Genomic DNA, 18,174 nt, shown 5'->3' with positions numbered 1-18,174 from the left:
GGTGCAAATATTTTACATGTTTCAGAAATGCATGATTACCACTTTTCCCTCATTGTTTTGAGAAGGGAAAAATGAATCAAGTGTCTAAAGAAAAAATTATGAATAAAGAACAAAGTTATGTTCCTAAAATCTTTCTTCCAGAGATTAACAAAGAAGCATGGGAACTTCTAGCAGAAAGCTATTCTCTGGGTGACATTGCTGAATTTGTGGGAAACGCAAGATTATGCAATCTAGGAATCCATTTGAATTTTAAACCCCTCATGACAATAAACTCTATATTCCAGAGATATTCCAGGATATGAGAAAAGCTTATTCTTGCTCTTTGTATATGCATGTTTTTAGCCATTGCATTGAGTAAACCCTCCTTTTATTGCCATATTTGATTTCAATTTTTTCCCTGAAGTTTTTGAATCTGCATTTGTCATTGATGTATAAAGTACACATAAATCTGTCTCTATCTCTCCCTTTCTCATGTGTATATACAGGGCATCCCACCAAAATGTATACACATTTTAACAGCTGATAGCTCAATTTTAAAAATAAAATGTATTTTAATAAGCACTGCCTTTATAATTATTCAAAGTATGTGCATACATTTTTGGGGGATGCCCTTATACGTATTAAAATTTGAGACTGAAACCTGGGCAAGTAGAAATTTCTGATGACAAATATAAATGAATCAGAAATGTGGGACTCAAATTTTAATTATATTATTTCATTTAAAAAGGACAAAATAATTTAGTCAAATTCATTTTGGCTTTGCTGTGTATTAAATATTTTAAAGTGAGATGTTTGTTAAATACTTATTTAAACAAGATCCTATGTTAATACATATCCCTTAAGGTAACAAGTTTCCCAATTAGTGTCCATACAGAGAAGATATAGAGAGAGGGTCACATGTTCAACTTAATCTCATAAAGACTCTCAGTGATTCTGCATTGGGTTGAATAGTGTCTCCCCAGAATTCATGTTCACCTGGAACCTGTGAATGGGATCTTAATTTGACAGTGTTCTTTGCAGTTGCTACCAAGTTAAGATGAGGTCCTAATGGACTGTGGTGAGCCCTAGTCCAGTAGCTGATGTGCTTATAAGAAAGGGGACGACCTGGAGGAGCCTGGAGAGGATGATGCTAAGCAAAATAAGCCAGTCAGAGAAAGCCAAACATCACACGGTGTCACTCATGTGGAATCTAATGAACAAAATAAACTGATGAATTAAATATGACTAGAGGCATGGAAACATAGAACATACTGATGAATCTCAGAGGGAAGGGGGAAATGAGGACGGGAAGGGATTAACCAAAGATTTCTATGTATATATGCATTGCCTGTGGACACAGCCTGGGAGTAATGGGATCCGGGTAGAGGGGGGCAATAAGGGCAAAGGAGGGCACATTTGTAATACTCTCAACAGTAAATATTTTAAAAAGAAAAGAGACATTTGGACACAGAAACAGAGGGATTATGGCTAAGGGTAGATAGAGGCAGAAATTGTAGTGATGCTATCACAAGCCAAGGAACTCAGGGTTTTCTGGCAACCCCCAGAAGTGAGAAGAGGCAAGAAGAGATTCTTTTCTGGAGACTTCAGTGGGAACATGGCCCTGCTGACACCTTGGATTTGGACTATTGGCCACCAAAACCTGAGAGAATACATTTCTGTTGTTCTGGGTCACCTGCTCTCTGATCGTTTGTGATGACCGTCTTTGGAGACTAATACAGATTCCAGTTTCTCCTAGATGAAGTCCTAAATCCTTCCTATAGCCTGTAAGGTGTTTTGGATCAAGTCCTCACTAGGGTCTGCAGTCCATCATCTCGCCTGCCTTACTCTTTCTGTAAAGTTGATTGAACAATGTTGTCATTACAGGTTTTGTTGTCAGATAACATTATATATGTTCCAATATATGTACAAATCCCCATTTTGAAGTTAGAAAGTATTTATAAAGAAAATACTATACTGCCAGGTCTCTCAGTGCAAATATGACTAGCACAGAAATGGTTTTGCAGCTGGGTTTTCAAGTCTGGATGGCAACAGTGATAGTTTATCGACAGCCATGACTGCATTACTGTGGAGTCACTTTTATGTTTGTAATGACTCATGGGGGTAGAAATGGAAAAACGAACAGTAATCCACCCGTCTTCACAAGTTTATTATATTGTAATTACAGGTATGATTTGTTTTAGGAGCCCGAACCCTAAGAGTGTGACTAATATTCAAATGAATTTATAATAATTATACATTCTGTAATTTTTTGATGGACTTATTTGGCTGGCCAGAATCCTAAATTTTGGCAAAACACCTTCAATACAAGAAATAAAAAAAAACATATTAAAATAGGTCTGAGATCATTAATCACAGCATTATAGTGAATAGAATAAATTTTATGATATTATATCCTAGTATTAAACTCAATGTTTCTGACATTTTTCTTAGTAATGGTGGTAAATTCATATCTTTTTAACTGGGACAGAATAGGAAGAAATTAAAGACAGTGTTTATCAGTTAGCCATTGCTAAAAAATGTTTCATAGCAAACCAACCCCAAACTCAGAGGCTTTTAAACAGCAATCATTTTTATCACAGATGGTTGTGTGGGGTTTGGCTGATCCAGTTTGGCCTCAGCTGGGGAGATTCAGCTTTGCTCCCTCCCTATGTCTCTCCTCTTCTCTTGGGCTTGTTCTTCTCATAACGGTGGCAGTGGTTCAAGAGATGGAAGCCGCTTGCATTACATTTTCTAACATCCTATTGGCTAAAACAAGAGCCATGGACGAATAGAGGTGTGGGGAAATCTATCCCTACCAAAGGTAGGGGTGAAAGGATTTCCAACTGCAATAGAGAATTGGACATTTGAGCCATTATTGTGATGTTCCACAGAGTCACTGGTTTTAAACTGCTTATGATATAATTGAATAAGGACAAGAGAAATAGTTTTAATAACAAAAAGATATTAGATGCAAAAAAGAAAAGATAGCATCAATTGAGGTTTGGTGAAAGGCACACAAGCCAGTGAGTGATTGTGGGGAGAGCCAGGGGCCCCCTTCAGCCCCAGCCCTGCTCTGTTTGCACTGCCTCCAGCCACACACAGCAGGGCCCTTTGCTACTTGGAGAGCAGGGAGCGGTTGCATCTGAACTCAGCCTGCGGATTCCCAACATTGGGAAGCACACATCAAGCGCTCTCACCAGCTGGGAGCCTGCTAGCAGGACTGCCCATAACCCTCTAATAAAAGTGTATGAAACTTCAGAAAAAAAGAGGACTCTGCTTCTACCTCTGTACGATATAACTCCAGGACCCATAGGCAAATAATCAGCCAGTTATCGCAGACATCTTAAAAAAATTCATTCCTAAGGCAGAAAGGAGCCTAATTACATACCATTTTTCCAGTTGCTATCAACTGGAAGTTAACAAGAAAAATAAAGGATTCTACTGTCCTTACAATGTACCACCTGAGGCTCAAAACCGTTATTAAATAGGATGCAGCTCTCTATATTCAACATTTCTGGCTGGCCTGCTATGATGGTGTCAGGCATAGAAATAATTAATCTTTGAGGCTATGAATGCATGCAGGAACATGATTAACTGTATGTCAGAATGCATGGATCAAAATCTTCTGCAGTTTCCAAATGGACACTATTGCAAGAACAAAGTGTGCTTAGAAGAACTAGATGATTAAAGGGCAGGACTATCTCTCAAGGGAAGTAACATCATCACATTGCTTGTCATTTAGGATGATGGTGGCAGAGTGGAAAAGTTGTGAGGTTTGGAATCAGATGGCCCAGGTTTGTGTCATGTGTCAGCTATGAAGATTTTTATGACCTTTTTGATCCCATTTCCACAGTTGTAAAATAGATATTGTTATATCTGACAAGGCTAAGAAAATCAATTGAAGCAATGTTTGTGAATGGGTGATACCAAGTGTAAACTATTAATATTTTATTGGTTGATATTTCTAGTTAACAGACTGATAGATATTATGGCTCCCAAATTCTGTCAGTCAACTCCACAGAAGGAGTGATACAAGATGAAGGCATGATGGACTTGAACACGAAATGCCACGTAGGTCAGGTTAAAGATATTTGAACTTCATCCAGAAGGAAGAATAGCTTTATTCCTAGTTTCATTTTTATTCCTGGGCCCCAGAGTGCATTGCTAATGCTAAAGCGTGGCCCCATAAACAGGGCTATTTTCCAGGGACATTTAGAGAAGTTGTTTAGAAGGATGGTTGTCAATACAATTCCCTTTGGCATTCATTTGTTTGTAGAGTTTCCACTTGTGCGTTTTCTGAAAGAATAATAACCTCAACTATAGGAAAGACCTGCAGAGGTAGACCCTGATGGTTATTGTATGTGCCAACTTGAGTCGGCTAAGGGATGTCCAGATATCTGGTAGGACATTATCTCTGAGTATGTGTGTGTGTCTTTCTGAGAGAGATTAGCATTTGAATAGACAAACTGATATAGAAGATTGCCCTCACCTATGCTGAGGAACATCATTCCATCCATTGTGGGCCTGCAAAATGGTGGAGGAAGAACGAATTTGCTCTCTCAACTGGGACATGCACCTTCCCTGGCCCTGAGAGCATTAGGGTTCCTGGTTCTCAGGCCTTCAGATTATCAGATTTCCTCCTTATCCGGCTTACAGATAGCTGATTGTGGGACTGTTCAGCCTTAATAAAGTGAGCCAATACCTATGATAAATCTCCTCATATATAAGGAGTTTGGCTCTGTTTCTCTGGCCAAATTATAGACAAAACTGCAAGGCAACTCAGATACTGATGAGTTGCAATTCTAAATGTAGTTTGAGTTCATCTATTTCTATTTTCTTCTCTCATCATGTTTGCTTTTGACCAAGGGCAAACAGTGGATACAAAAGTCACTTTCAAACTGAAGCAATGACCTATATACATTTTCTTTGAAAACAAGAGAAAGGGTGATTTTTACATGTAAGCATTCTGTGAATCTAATAATTACAAAATATGATTATAGTGGGGAAGAAGGGGTGGGTTTGAAGATTAAGTCTTACTTTTTAAGAAAGTCCAAAATCAGGTACTTTGTAAAAATAAACTGTAAAGGGAGTAATTGTTTCGTATCTGTCATACACTACAGCTTTTCTTGGGCGTGAAAATAACTACACAAGAATATCTCATCTCACCTAGATTGAAAATGTGACTCACGGCGATGGATTCACTTCTTGGATGAGTCATTATTTCACCCTGATGAGAATTAAACCTGCTGATACATCACACACAAAAAATGGCAGGTTTTTAATTTTATTTTTTTAAGCAAGCAAAGCAAAAAGCAGCAGGAAGGAAATTCAGAGCTGCTGAATACAATCATGTAAGAATCTGGTTTGATGCAACTAAAAAGTAATTGAATTTGTGAATACCGGGCAAAACAGCTCAATGCAAAGTAAATGATATGCTGATGTGTTGACATTTGAGCTTGTCTTATAGAAAGAAGGAAAATAATAATCTTTAAACTCGAACTTGTGGAAATCGTTTTCTGCCCTTTGTGACTTCTTGCACGGGGATCTCCATTTCATATAAATTGGTTGAAAAGGGGTCTGAAATGAGTTCTAATATATTTAGCACAAACTTTTTAAAAAGGGAATACTTGGGTATGTTAAATAGAAGGTAGAATGTCAAGGGGGAAGAGTACTCATTTTTGAGAATTGTTATTATTTTAAATTCAAACTGAAATTATATAAGGCTCTCTGTTAACAAGATATATTTGTTTTTGTCATGATGTCTGTAACCTAAGTCAAGTAAGATATTTTGTAGACATAATTCGTTTTTATATAGAAGATGATGAAACCCTCTAGCAGTACAGCTGGGGCACATCTGCGTAATCCCAGCAATATTCAGTCATTAAAAGTTACCCATTTATAAATAATGAATGCCTTTGATTCGCATCTGCATTACCGAGGGTAATCTTTTTCTATGGTGCATCATTCCACGAGATGTATGCAGTTCTCTCAACATGAATTCAGTAGTGGCAGTCCTGGGCAGGTTTTTATTTCAATGTAGTTTTGATTGAAATATGTAGCAGTTTCACTAAAACATTGCTTCTTAGTGTGTTCTTTACTGGAGGTATGCTATCAAGGTGTGAACAAGGTGTGTACACTAGCACACACTGGGGGATGCGGATTGTCAGACAGATGCATGTAGAAGGACACACTCCTGCCCATAGGGAAGGTGACCGTGTCCTGGTCATGCACACTCTTAGTTCATTGTATGCAGACTATGCTGTGGACTCATAGTCCTTAAATTAGGTCAAGTAAGGTGAGGAATTGTGAGGCTGGGGAAGGATGTATTTCTTATCCCAATGAAAAGAGTCAGGAAAGAATCCAGATCTAAAATGAGGAAGGAGTCGGGGTTAGTTAGGGACAATGCAGAGAGAAGGGAAAGAGCAGGCAGAAGAAAGAACAGGTATAGACAGAGCGCCTGGCTCAGCTAGGAACCTGAAATTAGTCCCACGTGGTGGCACAAGAGACTAGTTCAGGAGGGAGGATCCAGAGACAAAATCCACTGTACTGTTTGTATACTGTAATCCCAAGAACACAAATTACTTTGGGGTAGGGGGTTGTTTAATTGTTATAATTTTCCCTGTCCCAGCCTCTTTAGTATCCAAAGTATGCATCAGAGAGTACAGACGAAGCATTCTAGGGGGGCCAAATGCAACTACTTATGGTATATATTTCCTGCTCCTGGCAGGGAGGCTGGTGGGTGGGAAAAGGGGGAAGATAATTTTCCTGGCAGGAAAGTAGAGTCCTGGGAGCATTTATGCATCTCCAATCCTGTAGACTTTCTTTATATCTAAACAGGTATTTGGCTGTTCCCTCTGAAACGATGCTTCATGGCCTCTCAAACTGCAGTAACTACGACGTCGATGGCATTACCTTTGCTCAAGACAGGTTTCCTAGCCCTTAGAATTCAGTGTCTTGACTTCATGTAACTAATGCACTTTTTTTTTCTTGGGGGAAGGGTGCAAATACAAGTTTCCCTTGAGATCCCACACTTTCTGTTCTTCCTTTTCTTTTCCATAGGAGAGCTGCCCTGCCTGCGATTTATCAGAGGGTCTGAAAGGGAGGTTTAATTTCCGAACTATCCAAGGAGGCTCTCGGGGCGTGTCACTCACTGCACCGCTGACTTGTGGACCAGCACAAATTGAATTCCATGCATGCGTGCCTATCTGTCTTTGACAGCCCCTTGGCGTCCCAGACTCTCACAGTGCAGACACGGAGCTGCTGCACGCCCAGCCCCCTGCTCCGTGCCTGCTGGTGCCTCTCCTCTCCTCCTCCAGATGCTCCTGCATCCTGGGCGCTGTGTAGTGCCGGCTCCCGGCCCCTGCTGACTGCAGTCTTCTTTAGCAAATGCCAAACCTAAAGTGTATGCGGGACAGTCTCCAGATAAGCACCACCGCTGCGCCCTGAATAATAACATATTTTAATTTGAGTGCAGCCTGTGCCCAATGACCTCTGAGTACTGCACCTAATCAGGAAATGCGAAGTGCGAAATTAAACTAGAAAGAAATGGTATGCCAACAGAATCTCTAATTGCAGGGAAATAAGGCAAGTACCTCTGCTTTCTTTTTTTTTTGTAATCCTCACCGGAGGATATGTTTTTATTGGTTTTTAGAGAGAGAGGAAGGAAGAAGAGAGAGAGAGAAACATCGATGGGTTGCCTCCTGTATGCACCCCCTGCCTGGGGATTGAACCTGCAACCTAGGTGTGTGCCCTGATCTGGAAGAACCCACAGCTTTTTGGTGTACGGGAGGATGTTCCAACCTTCGGTGCCACCTGTCCAGGGCCACACATACCTTTTTTTAACAAGAGAATTGGATTACTTTTTATGAAAAGCATAATTTTCATGCCTTTTGAAGGCTATGAGATATCCGGAAGAATCTGTGACATCCATTGCTAAACTAATAAAGGATAGTTCCTTGCCGGTTCAATGTGAGCCCCCCAGTATGAATGAGATGCAAAGTGAATGAACATATTGACAGGGGGCCATCCTGGGGTGGAAAGCGTGCAGCAAAAACAGCTGCCAGGACATCTGTGGTGATCACTGCTGAGAAGCTGGGCTTACTTGTTGTTCAGTATCTTTTCCTTCTAAAACTTCATAGTTCCCTGTGGGGCAGCTACTGAGGATGTAGAAATTGAGAAGAAAGAGTGAATATCTCAAAGATATGTACCCAGTGAGGACTTTGTCTCAAAAGAAAGATAGTCCACTCTTTAATAAATTGGCTGGGAGAGAAATGAGCAACATATAGTTATAGAAGATATACCAGCAGACATATAGCACATAGGAGTCAGGTAGGATGCCATCTCCTCGCAAATGTATATGTGTATGAAAGGGAGTACATATCCTAGAAGTAAATGCATTATTTTAATTTTTGTCTTTATTGTTGAGAGAATTACAGATGCCCCCTCTTTTCCCCCCTTGTTTCTCACTCCCTGGTTCCCACCCCGCCCAAGCCTTCACCAATCCATTCTTAAACTCCGAGTTGTGACTACTCCCAGCTCCTCCAAGTGAGATTTCTATAAAGAAATTATATACTCCATGTCCATATAAAAGCCGTTCCTGGAGTCTGATTTTGCCTACGTTCATTAAACTGTAAGCTATGACAGTTCTCACCAAAGACTTGTATTAGGAATCTAAGAAAGAACTCAGGAGGGCTGTTTGACTTCTACATGACAGTTCATTTGACTCTTCGGATTTTCCTTTGGTGGTAAGTTTTGCTCCTGCTGACAGCAAGAATAATTGCTGCACACAAAATTTAACTCTATTTTCTTGCTCAATTTTTACAGTGTAAGCAGTCCTGGACTATGAAGTTTTTCAGACCAAATCTGCTCTGGGCAGGGAAAGCAAATTGTAATCTGATGCCCAACCCTACAACAGCTTATTGTGTCCTTGTGGAAAGAGCGCTTACTTTGAACTGATCTTGGGATTTCAGATAACAAAAAAATATGTAGATTGGTTTATTTTTTAAAATTTTACCTGATAATTGTTTTATTAAAATAGTACAATTGCATGAGGTGAAGTTTTCATATTTTCAAGTATTCTTAGCTGTTTAGGTATTTATATCTTATTGTCTTGCATTATCTACAAACTATTACGTATAATTTACTGCATTTGGCATTTCCATTTAGGAATAATAGCCTTGTAGACAAGGAAATAACTTTAGCATTGATATACAGTATTTCATTATCTAATTTCACTGATATGAAATGGTCACTGCTGTTTTAATCTTCAAAATATATGCAATATGATTCTGGGTCCTCAGGAAATCTATTCTTCTTGTGAGGCTCCTTCCCAAGTAATTACCAGGGACTGGAAAAATACAAACACAATGATGATTTACTCCACTTCTTTCTCCACATGTTGTCCCTGTTGGGAGACTCCACATTTCCCAGGCGCCTCTAGTCCTGACCTCTGACAGAGGCTGTTGGGCTCCAGTCCTTCCCAGATGACTCCTCTGATTTTCATTTCTGTCTTGATGCAGTCCAGGAGAAGGCTTTCTAATTTTCTTTTTTTCAGAGGTACTGAGTGGAAGCTTATAATTACCGCAGAGAAGACCAATTATCTGATGCAAAGCTGTTTGCCAGAGCCAGGGATCTGCATTATTTCTTCCTGTAGCTGAAAAAGCAACTCTCTCCAATGTCATACTCTTCCTTGGATAGGCCGCAGGTAAGCATTGTAATGCCGGGATGAGGGACTCTGAAGCTGACCAAAGCCCCCACTAATCACATTCTGCCACAGGACCAACATGTCCCAGAATAATAGTGATGTAAACACCCACTACATTTCTTCTCTTGTGTAACAATAAAATATTCAAAATAGTCAGAAGGGACATTTACTAGATCTGGACTATTTATTTCTAACCATGATCAATTTGTTTCAGTAATGATCATGATAATTCATTGGTTTTGAAGATAAATACTGATTATCATTAGTTCCATATACAGTGTGTTTTGGACAAATAATAAGATTCTTCAGTCACCAAAAATATAGAAGATAAAAATATATTTGAAATAGCCTATCTAATAAAAGAGCAATATGCAAATTAACTGTCACTCCTTCACTTCGTCACAAGATTGCGGCAGCCACGGAGCTGGAGCGAGCAAGAGGTTTGAGTTGCCCCTGGTGATGGAGGAAGTCAAGCTTCCCGCCTGCCCTGGCCAGTCCTCAGCTCCGCTCAAGGCTACAAAGTTTCAATTATAGAAGATAAATAAACCCCAGATACCTGCTTCCAGCCGGCGTAGCCTCCGCTCAAGGAAGCTCTGGGAGCCTCGATTGCCAGGGGCAACACAGGCTTCAAGCTGGACCAAGGCTATAAAATTTCAATTATAGAAGTTAATTAAATCCCCAGATACCCTGCTTCCAGCCCGCAGGGGTGGCTAGCCTGAAAACGGCCATCAACCCCTCAGGCAGGGTGGCCAGGCACCCCAGTGGGGAACTCCACCCTGAAAGGTGTGTGACCAGCCTGCAAACAGCCATCAGCCCCTCACACAGGCTGGCCAGGCACCCCATTGGGGACCCCCACCCTGAAGGGGATGTGGCCAGCCTGAAAATGGCCATCAGCCCCTCACCCAGACTGGCCAGGCACCCCAGCGAGACCCCCACCCTGATCTGGGACACCCTTCAGGGCAAATCAGCCGGCCCCCACCCATGCACCAGGCCTCTATCCTATATAATAAAAGGTTAATATGCAAATTGACCCTAACAGCAGAAAGACTGGGAATGACTGGTCACTATGACACACACTGACCACCAGGGGGCAGAATCTCAATGCAGGAGCTTCCCCCTGGTGGTCAGTGCACTCCCACAGGGGGAGTTCTGCTCAGCCACAAGCCTGGCTGATGGCTGCCAGCACAGCGGTGGTGGCAGGAGCCTCTCCCGCCTCCTCAGCAGCGCTAAGGATGTCCGACTACAGCTTAGGCCTGCTCCCCGCTAGCAAGTGGACATCCCCTGAGGGCTCCTGGGCTGCCAGAGGGATGTCTGACTGCCAGCTTAGGCCCAATCCCCCTGGGAGCGGGCCTAAGCCAGCAGGTGGACATCCCCCGAGGGGTCCCAGACCGTGAGAGACACAGGCTGGGCTGAGGGATTTTTGTGCACTGGGCCTCTAGTATATATTTTTTTCAGATTACCTTAATTTTGAGTTCACACTTTGAATATTGAGTTCCTACCATTGATTTTAAATTCATGACAAAATTTAGTATATTTAAAGCACATATTTTATTCTCAAAACTTAAATGACAGGTTGAGAATAAAATACAAAATATTTAAATAATCAGTAAAATAGAAAACTCGATTTAGAAATAGCTGCAAAATAAATGTTTATGTCAACTCAAGTTCCATATGTTGGTAACCTTAGCAATAGGCATCTTACAAAAATGGCCATTACTCTTCATACCTCTCTAAGTCTAAACCCTTTGCAGTATGACTTTGTAGTTCTTTCATCAAAAGATGAAGTGTAATTGCCTATCCCTTGAATCTGATTTGACATTGAGACTTACTTTTGTTGATAAAATGTGGCAGAAATGATGGTATACCTGCTCTAAGTGTAGGCCTCAAAAGTCCTTTGTACTTTTGCGCTTTTTATTGGAACTCTGCTTCTACCATATGAATAAGCTCTGGATGACATTACTTACTAGCCAATCACAAACATGTGAATGTGGCTTTTCTTTACCAACCAATCCCCAGACAACCTGCCAGGTAACCACAGCCACATAATAGATCCCAGCTGAGACTAGCAGAGCTTAACCCCTCACATGGCACAACCATGTGATGCATCCACATGTAAGCAATAAAAATAATTGTTGTTTTACATCACTATTTTTTGACTGATCTGTTACACAGTAAAAGTGAACTGTTATAGAAATTGGTTCTTGAAATGGGGACTTGCCATAATACTAACATAGATCTGGGGCTGGCAAAATAGAGAATAAATTTTTAGCAGTATTTGGAACATGGTAAAAAAAATGATCTTGGAGACAAGGAAGTTGATAACCCAAATTATATATGAAATAATTGCCTCATATACTCTGGATTTGGCTACAAAAACAAACAAAAAACCTCAAAGGAGAATGTTGAAAGTGCCAGCTGGTTGATTATAGCTATATATGATAAAAAATGAAAGAAAGAAGAGACTAAAAAATAACTGGTAAGTTTGCAAGTAGAATTTAGGTGGGATCAGGCTTTTGTTGATTTGAAATTTAAACTGTTCACATCAGTTCTCTTTAAGAGTAGAAGCTTCAGAGTAAACTCTGAGTTTTATGGACAAGGATCAAATTAGGAAGTCTTGGTTAAGACTTCTTAATGAATGAAGTTAGTGCCTATAGACTATCTCAACTAGGAAAAAATAGTCTCTATGAACCTAAAGAGCACGGTAACCTATCCCCAAATTAGTAGTGTGTAGAGAGGAAATGCATGTTTTGAAATCAATTTCCAATGTGGCGTTTGTTAAATGGAGTGGAGTCATTCAGATTTATTTATAAGTCCACAAAGATTTTAAGGAGGTTGCATTGCTATTCTATATGATTAACTAGAGGCCCGGTACACGAAATTTGTACACTCGGGGCAGGGGGGCCCTCAGCCTGGCCTGCCCCCTCTTGTAGTCTGGGAGCCCTCAGGGGAGAGTCTCCCACCACTGCTGCTGCGCTCGCCAGCCATGAGCTCAGCTTCTGGCTGAGCGGTGCTCCCCCTGTGGGAGCACACTGACCACCAGGGGGCAGCTCCTGCATTGAGCGGGATTGGGCCAAAACCAGCTCTCCGACATCCCCTGAGTGCTCCCGGATTGCGAGAGGGTGCAGGCCAGCCTGAGGGACCCCACTGGTGCACAATCAGGGCTGGCAAGGGCCTCGGGAGGTTGGCCAGCAGGGGGAGGGGGTACCATGGGAGGGCTCCAGGGCATGTCTGGCCTGTCTCATTCAGTCCTGATCGGCCGGACCCCAGCAGCAAGCTAACCTACTGGTTGGAGCATCTGCCCCCTGGTGGTCAGTGCACATCATATCAAGCGGTTGAGAGGCCCAATGCTTTGATTGGTTGAACAGATGACCAGACACTTAGCATATTAGGCTTTTATTATATAGGATGCAACAGCAGTGTCCAAAACTGAGAGATAGCATTTCCTTTACTTTAATTGATTACACAATTTTTGAATATCTATATAATCTAAATCTATGGCTTTATGACTTAAAGTTTATAAATTTAGAAAGATACAGTTGCTCTGAAATAGGGTTTTATGAAGTCAAAAGGTCCCTGGATTAAAAAATCTGTATTCAGGTGAGTCTATTAGGCTTGTTCTTTTACTTAATTTTTATGAGTGCAGTTTTGAAGGAGCAAGGTAAGGGACATTTACCTATTGTTATTATTGCTTGTTTTTAGAAATAATTTACCTATAGAAATGGATTCTTCTATTTAAGAAATCTAAGTTGTTTGCTTATCTGTTTTCTTTTTATGTACTTTGGCTTGAACTAAGCAACTATATAGTGTTAATATAATTGTCTAGTTCTCGCTAAGAAAGGGATATAGCAGAGTCTGAAAATCCTTGTCTTTGAAATCATTTTTTTTTAATATGTAAGGAAGCTTTACCACAATTGGGTGGAGAGGATTATTCTCAAGTGTGATATGGACATTTCAGAACAAACTCAATTCTAAACTTTATTGTCAAATTATTTCTTGGTCTTTTCAACTCCATTCAAATTATTTCTTTTGCTTTCATTTGAGCAAGGAATATGGACTTCAAATGATAGTCATCTCATGGCAAATTTGTTCTTATAAGAAAAGTGTGATATAAAAACAACTCATTGTATAGTGCTGCATTTTTGTTTTAAAGGCAACATGCATGATTGAAATCATTCTCTTACTATTGCTTGCCTTAAAATTCTCCTTAAATTAAAATCCTCTTTTGCAGGACAAGCATATTAGACTATTACTTATGAAACATTTCTTTATATAGAAACTTATATAAAGACAAATGGGATACAATGTGTAGCATGGTATCTCTAGTTAATAATACTGTATTGCATATTTGAAAGTTACTAAAAAAGTACTTCTTTCTTTTTAAAGTAGATCTTAAAAGTTCTCATCAGAAGAAAAAATATGTCTAACTATATGTGGTAATGGATGTTAACTGGACTTACCCTGGTGATTATTTCACAATATATACATATATCAAATCATTGTCTTATACACCTGAAATAAATATAATGTTATATATTCCCCCAAAGGAAAAAAAAAGACAAACAGAATGAAAGAAGGGATGGGAAAGGGGCTTGATCCCGAGAGTTGAACATGAAGAACTTGTTTATTTCCTCTTCTTGTTCTACCTCCCATCAATGTTCAACTGCCACATAGAAAAAGCCCATATCTGTGTGGACAGCCTAAGATTATAACATCAATGGCCTAAAATTCTATAGAAACAATGAGGTATAGATGTGATAGTTTACTGCTAATAATAACCTATTATTATAAACATATGTACTATATCCAAGTATCAATGTCTCATTAAAATTGAAAGGGAACTATTTAAAATTTTATTAGGAACTCATTGACTTCTTATCAACATTTGTTTGTGGGTTTGTATTTAAATATATAGACTTAACTCTACACTTAGACTTAGCTCTTACTTTAGGTCAGACTCTTGGGTTTTTACTGTATTTTTGTCTTTTCCTGGAAAGACACTAGCTGGTCCAGGAAGCTCAGGTGTCCCAATGATTTGACATTACCAACCCACCCAGAATAGCTTACCTAGGGTGTGGTTTTGGCTATCTTTCTGTTTGGATGCTTGATTTATGTTCCTGGCTATATTTATTCCCTTGGGGAACTTGGGTGTTTGGTCTGTATGTAAAGAGCCTAAAACTATCACTTCATTCTAACAAGGAAAAAGTTGAAGAGACTAAAAAATCAACAACTCCTTTTGGATCCATAGAATGTAGAAGACACAGGGCAAACCACTGCTCTCAAGATTGGAGAAATGGACAGGAGAATACAGGGAGTCAGGGCTTACCAGAGCGGAGATTCACTCACAAGTGGAAACCACCATGGGACCAGAGCCCAGGTAGGAAAATCTGAAATGTAATTGATAAATTATTGGGCACTCAGTGTGGACAAGTCTGTGAGTTGAAAACTCCAGGGAGAGCCAGTCATGGGGCAGAGGGTAGGAGTGCACAACATTGTGAGATTTACCTCCAGGATCTACACCAAGTTCCCGGAGTAAATAGCAGGCAAAAATCTCCACAGGCTTCCAATAGAGGCAGAGAAAAATAAACCATTTAAAAACACACCAGAGCACTCTGTTCTTATTAACATGGCTTGCCCTCAGGGGAAGCAAGTTAACTAGAGCCTGACTTCCTGGGGTATTATCAGTACCGAATTGACCTAGAGAAGAGAAATGCTCAACCCCAGTTCACTCTAGCCATCCTGTCACATCTAATTGGGGAGAGAATTCTTAGAAACTCTTTTGAAGTTCACAGTCCAAAGGCATAAACTCAAAAAAGACTGAGACCTAATTCTAGGACTATAGAAGGCTTCCTCTCTGCCTATACCTCACCACTGAATTACTAAAGATCTATTTACAGCAATACCTTTTATCCAATACATTATGTTCAGCCATCCAGGTAAAATTACAAAGCATACCAATTTTTACTTGAAGAGACAGAGAAAGCATCAGAAACAGACATGGCAAGGATGTCAGAATGATAAGACTGGGAATTTAAAAGAACTATAATTAACATTCTGAGGGCTCCAATGGATAAAGTAGACAATGTGCAAGAAGAGATGGGCAGTGTTGGCAGAGAGACGGGAATCCTAAGAGAGAACCAAAAAGAAGAAACACTAGAGATAAACAACACTGTAACAGACAGAAAGAATGCCTTTTTAGTAGACTAGACATGGGTGAGAAAAGTCTCTGAGCTAGAAGGTACATCAATAGAATCCTTGAACACAAGAGAACAAAGATCGAAAAATAGAACAAAATACCCAAAAGGTGTAACATACGATTAATGGGAATATAGGAGAAAAGAGAAAGAAAGGACTAGAGAAATATTTGAAACAAAAATGACAGAGAAGTTCCCCCAAATTAATGACAGATATTGAACCACAATTTCAGGAACCTCAGCGAACACAACAGATTATATGCCCCAAAACACAACACAATAAGACAAACAAACAAACAAAAAACTTACACATAGATATATCATTTTAAATCATAGAAAATCAAGGGTAAGGAAAAAAAATTTGAAAAAAGTCAGAAGAAAGAAACACCTTACTTATAGCAGAAAAAGATAAGAATCACATGTGACTTCTCAGAAACCATGCAAGCAAGAAGAGAATAGAGTGAAATACTTAAAATGTTGAGAGAGAAAAACCCACCAACCTAGAAGTCTGTAACCAGTGGAGCTAGCTTTCAAAAATAAAGGAGAAATAAAGATTGTCAGACAAAATAAAAATATGGAACTTGTGTCCACTAGAGCTGCTTTGGAAAAAAGGTTTAAACAAGTCCTTCAGAGGGAAGTGAAACAATATGTATATGAAACTCAGATCTTCACAAAAAAATGGAAAGCATTGAAGAACTAAGTGAAAAAAATGTTAAAAATTTATTTCTTATTTTATTTTATTACAGTGTACAATGTTTATATTTAGAATTACTCAGATGCACTCAGTTCAGATGATCCCAATTTTATTGGCAACATCCAAAACATCATAGTCAGGAGCCAGTCAAATGTATGCCTTCTTCTCTCCACCAGGCCTGATCAGGGTGTTGACTTTGGCCACATCAATGTCATAGAGCTTCTTCTCATCATGTTTTATCTGTTGGTGCTTATTGCCCTTGACATCCACAATCAACACAAGTGTATTGTCGTTGTCTGTCTTCTTCATGGTTGACTCAGTAGTCACGGAGAACTCAATGATGGCATAGTAGTCAAGCTGTTTCTCCTGCTCTTCTGAGGATATTTAAGTTGCCTTTGGAGCCTCCATGTCTTCAGCAGCCGGAAGGTGGGTGATGTGCAGATTTTTTTTTTTGTGTGACTCTGGACACCTTTCAGCACTGCTTTCTTTACCTTCAAAGCCTTTATTTTGACTCTGGCTTTGGGAGGGGCAGGGGATTCCTTTTTCACTTTTGGCACCATCTTCCTGAAAAAAATATTTTTTCTTATTCTCAATTAATTTGACAGATAACAGTTTGTTCAAAATGATATCAACAATGTATTTGATTGTGTATGCTTCTATATTTTTATGCATATATATATATATATACACACACATGCTTATCTACACTTATATATAGTGAAGTAAATGACAGAAATGATACAAGGGATGAGAGAGAGGAATTAATATTATTTTGTTATTATAAATTACTCACACTATCTGTGAAGTGGTATAATGTTATTTGAAAGTGGACTTGGATTAGCTGTAAATGTAATTACTAGTACAAACTCTAGGGCACTATTTAAATTTTTAAAAATTAAAGTAAAAATCCACATGTTAAGAAATAAGAGAAAAGAGAATCAGATAAAGTGCTCCATTAAAACCACAGAAGTCATAAAAAGAATGGAAGACAAAAGTAGGACAAAGAATAAGGGCAATAAATAGAAAACAGTAACTAATATGGTAGATATTAATCCAAGAATATCAACAATCACTTTGAATGTCAGTGGCCTAAATGCACCAATTAAAAAACAGAGATTGTCAGAGTGGAGAAAAATATATGTGCTAACATCTCCTTGTATTACTGGGAAATGGCAAATCTAAAACAAAATTAAAGAGATTCAGATTTGAAGAAGTTTCCAATTTAGGTTGGAAGAGAAAATAAACCTTTTTAGAATACTTTTCCAAAATTTAAAATTGTGGGTTAGTGAGACTCATGTAGCATAAAGAAGTACTTGGGGAATGTAAATGAGGAGAATTCAACCATCAGATTTGTCTTGAGAGTAAAAGGTTTTGTTAAGAGCACAGTGAATAAAAACTAGGACTTTGGCAGAGAAGAGGGGAGAGAACATTTTATATCAGAGAAATGTTGTAGTGGAAAGTTGCATGGACTTCCATGATGAAGAGAACAAATTTTTCTAATCAACCATAGGCCACTGCTGGTTTTCTAGCAGCTATGTGCTATTTTCAACGTGTTTTCCATGAAGCAATAATTCAATGGAGTGAACAAGCTAGGCTGTAGGGAGAAT

The 18,174-nt window shown here is 39.4% G+C and overlaps 1 protein-coding gene across 1 annotated transcript in view; it reads right to left on the bottom strand.

Moving 5' to 3' along the window:
* Positions 1 to 9,352: 9,352 nt before the first annotated feature.
* The window catches only part of LOC102417016 (germinal-center associated nuclear protein-like), a 179,977-nt gene continuing 171,155 nt past the window's right edge, over positions 9,353 to 18,174 (bottom strand). The window contains 4 exon segments of the mRNA XM_023752984.1: positions 9,353 to 9,537; positions 10,239 to 10,325; positions 14,747 to 14,870; positions 17,059 to 17,131. Coding sequence (XP_023608752.1) covers positions 9,353 to 9,537; positions 10,239 to 10,325; positions 14,747 to 14,870; positions 17,059 to 17,131 — 469 coding nt within the window.

This window comes from Myotis lucifugus, unplaced genomic scaffold (assembly GCF_000147115.1).
Source record: "Myotis lucifugus unplaced genomic scaffold, Myoluc2.0 scaffold_1, whole genome shotgun sequence".
NCBI classification, from domain to species: Eukaryota; Metazoa; Chordata; class Mammalia; order Chiroptera; family Vespertilionidae; genus Myotis; species Myotis lucifugus.
This window is presented reverse-complemented; position numbering and strand designations above follow the sequence as displayed.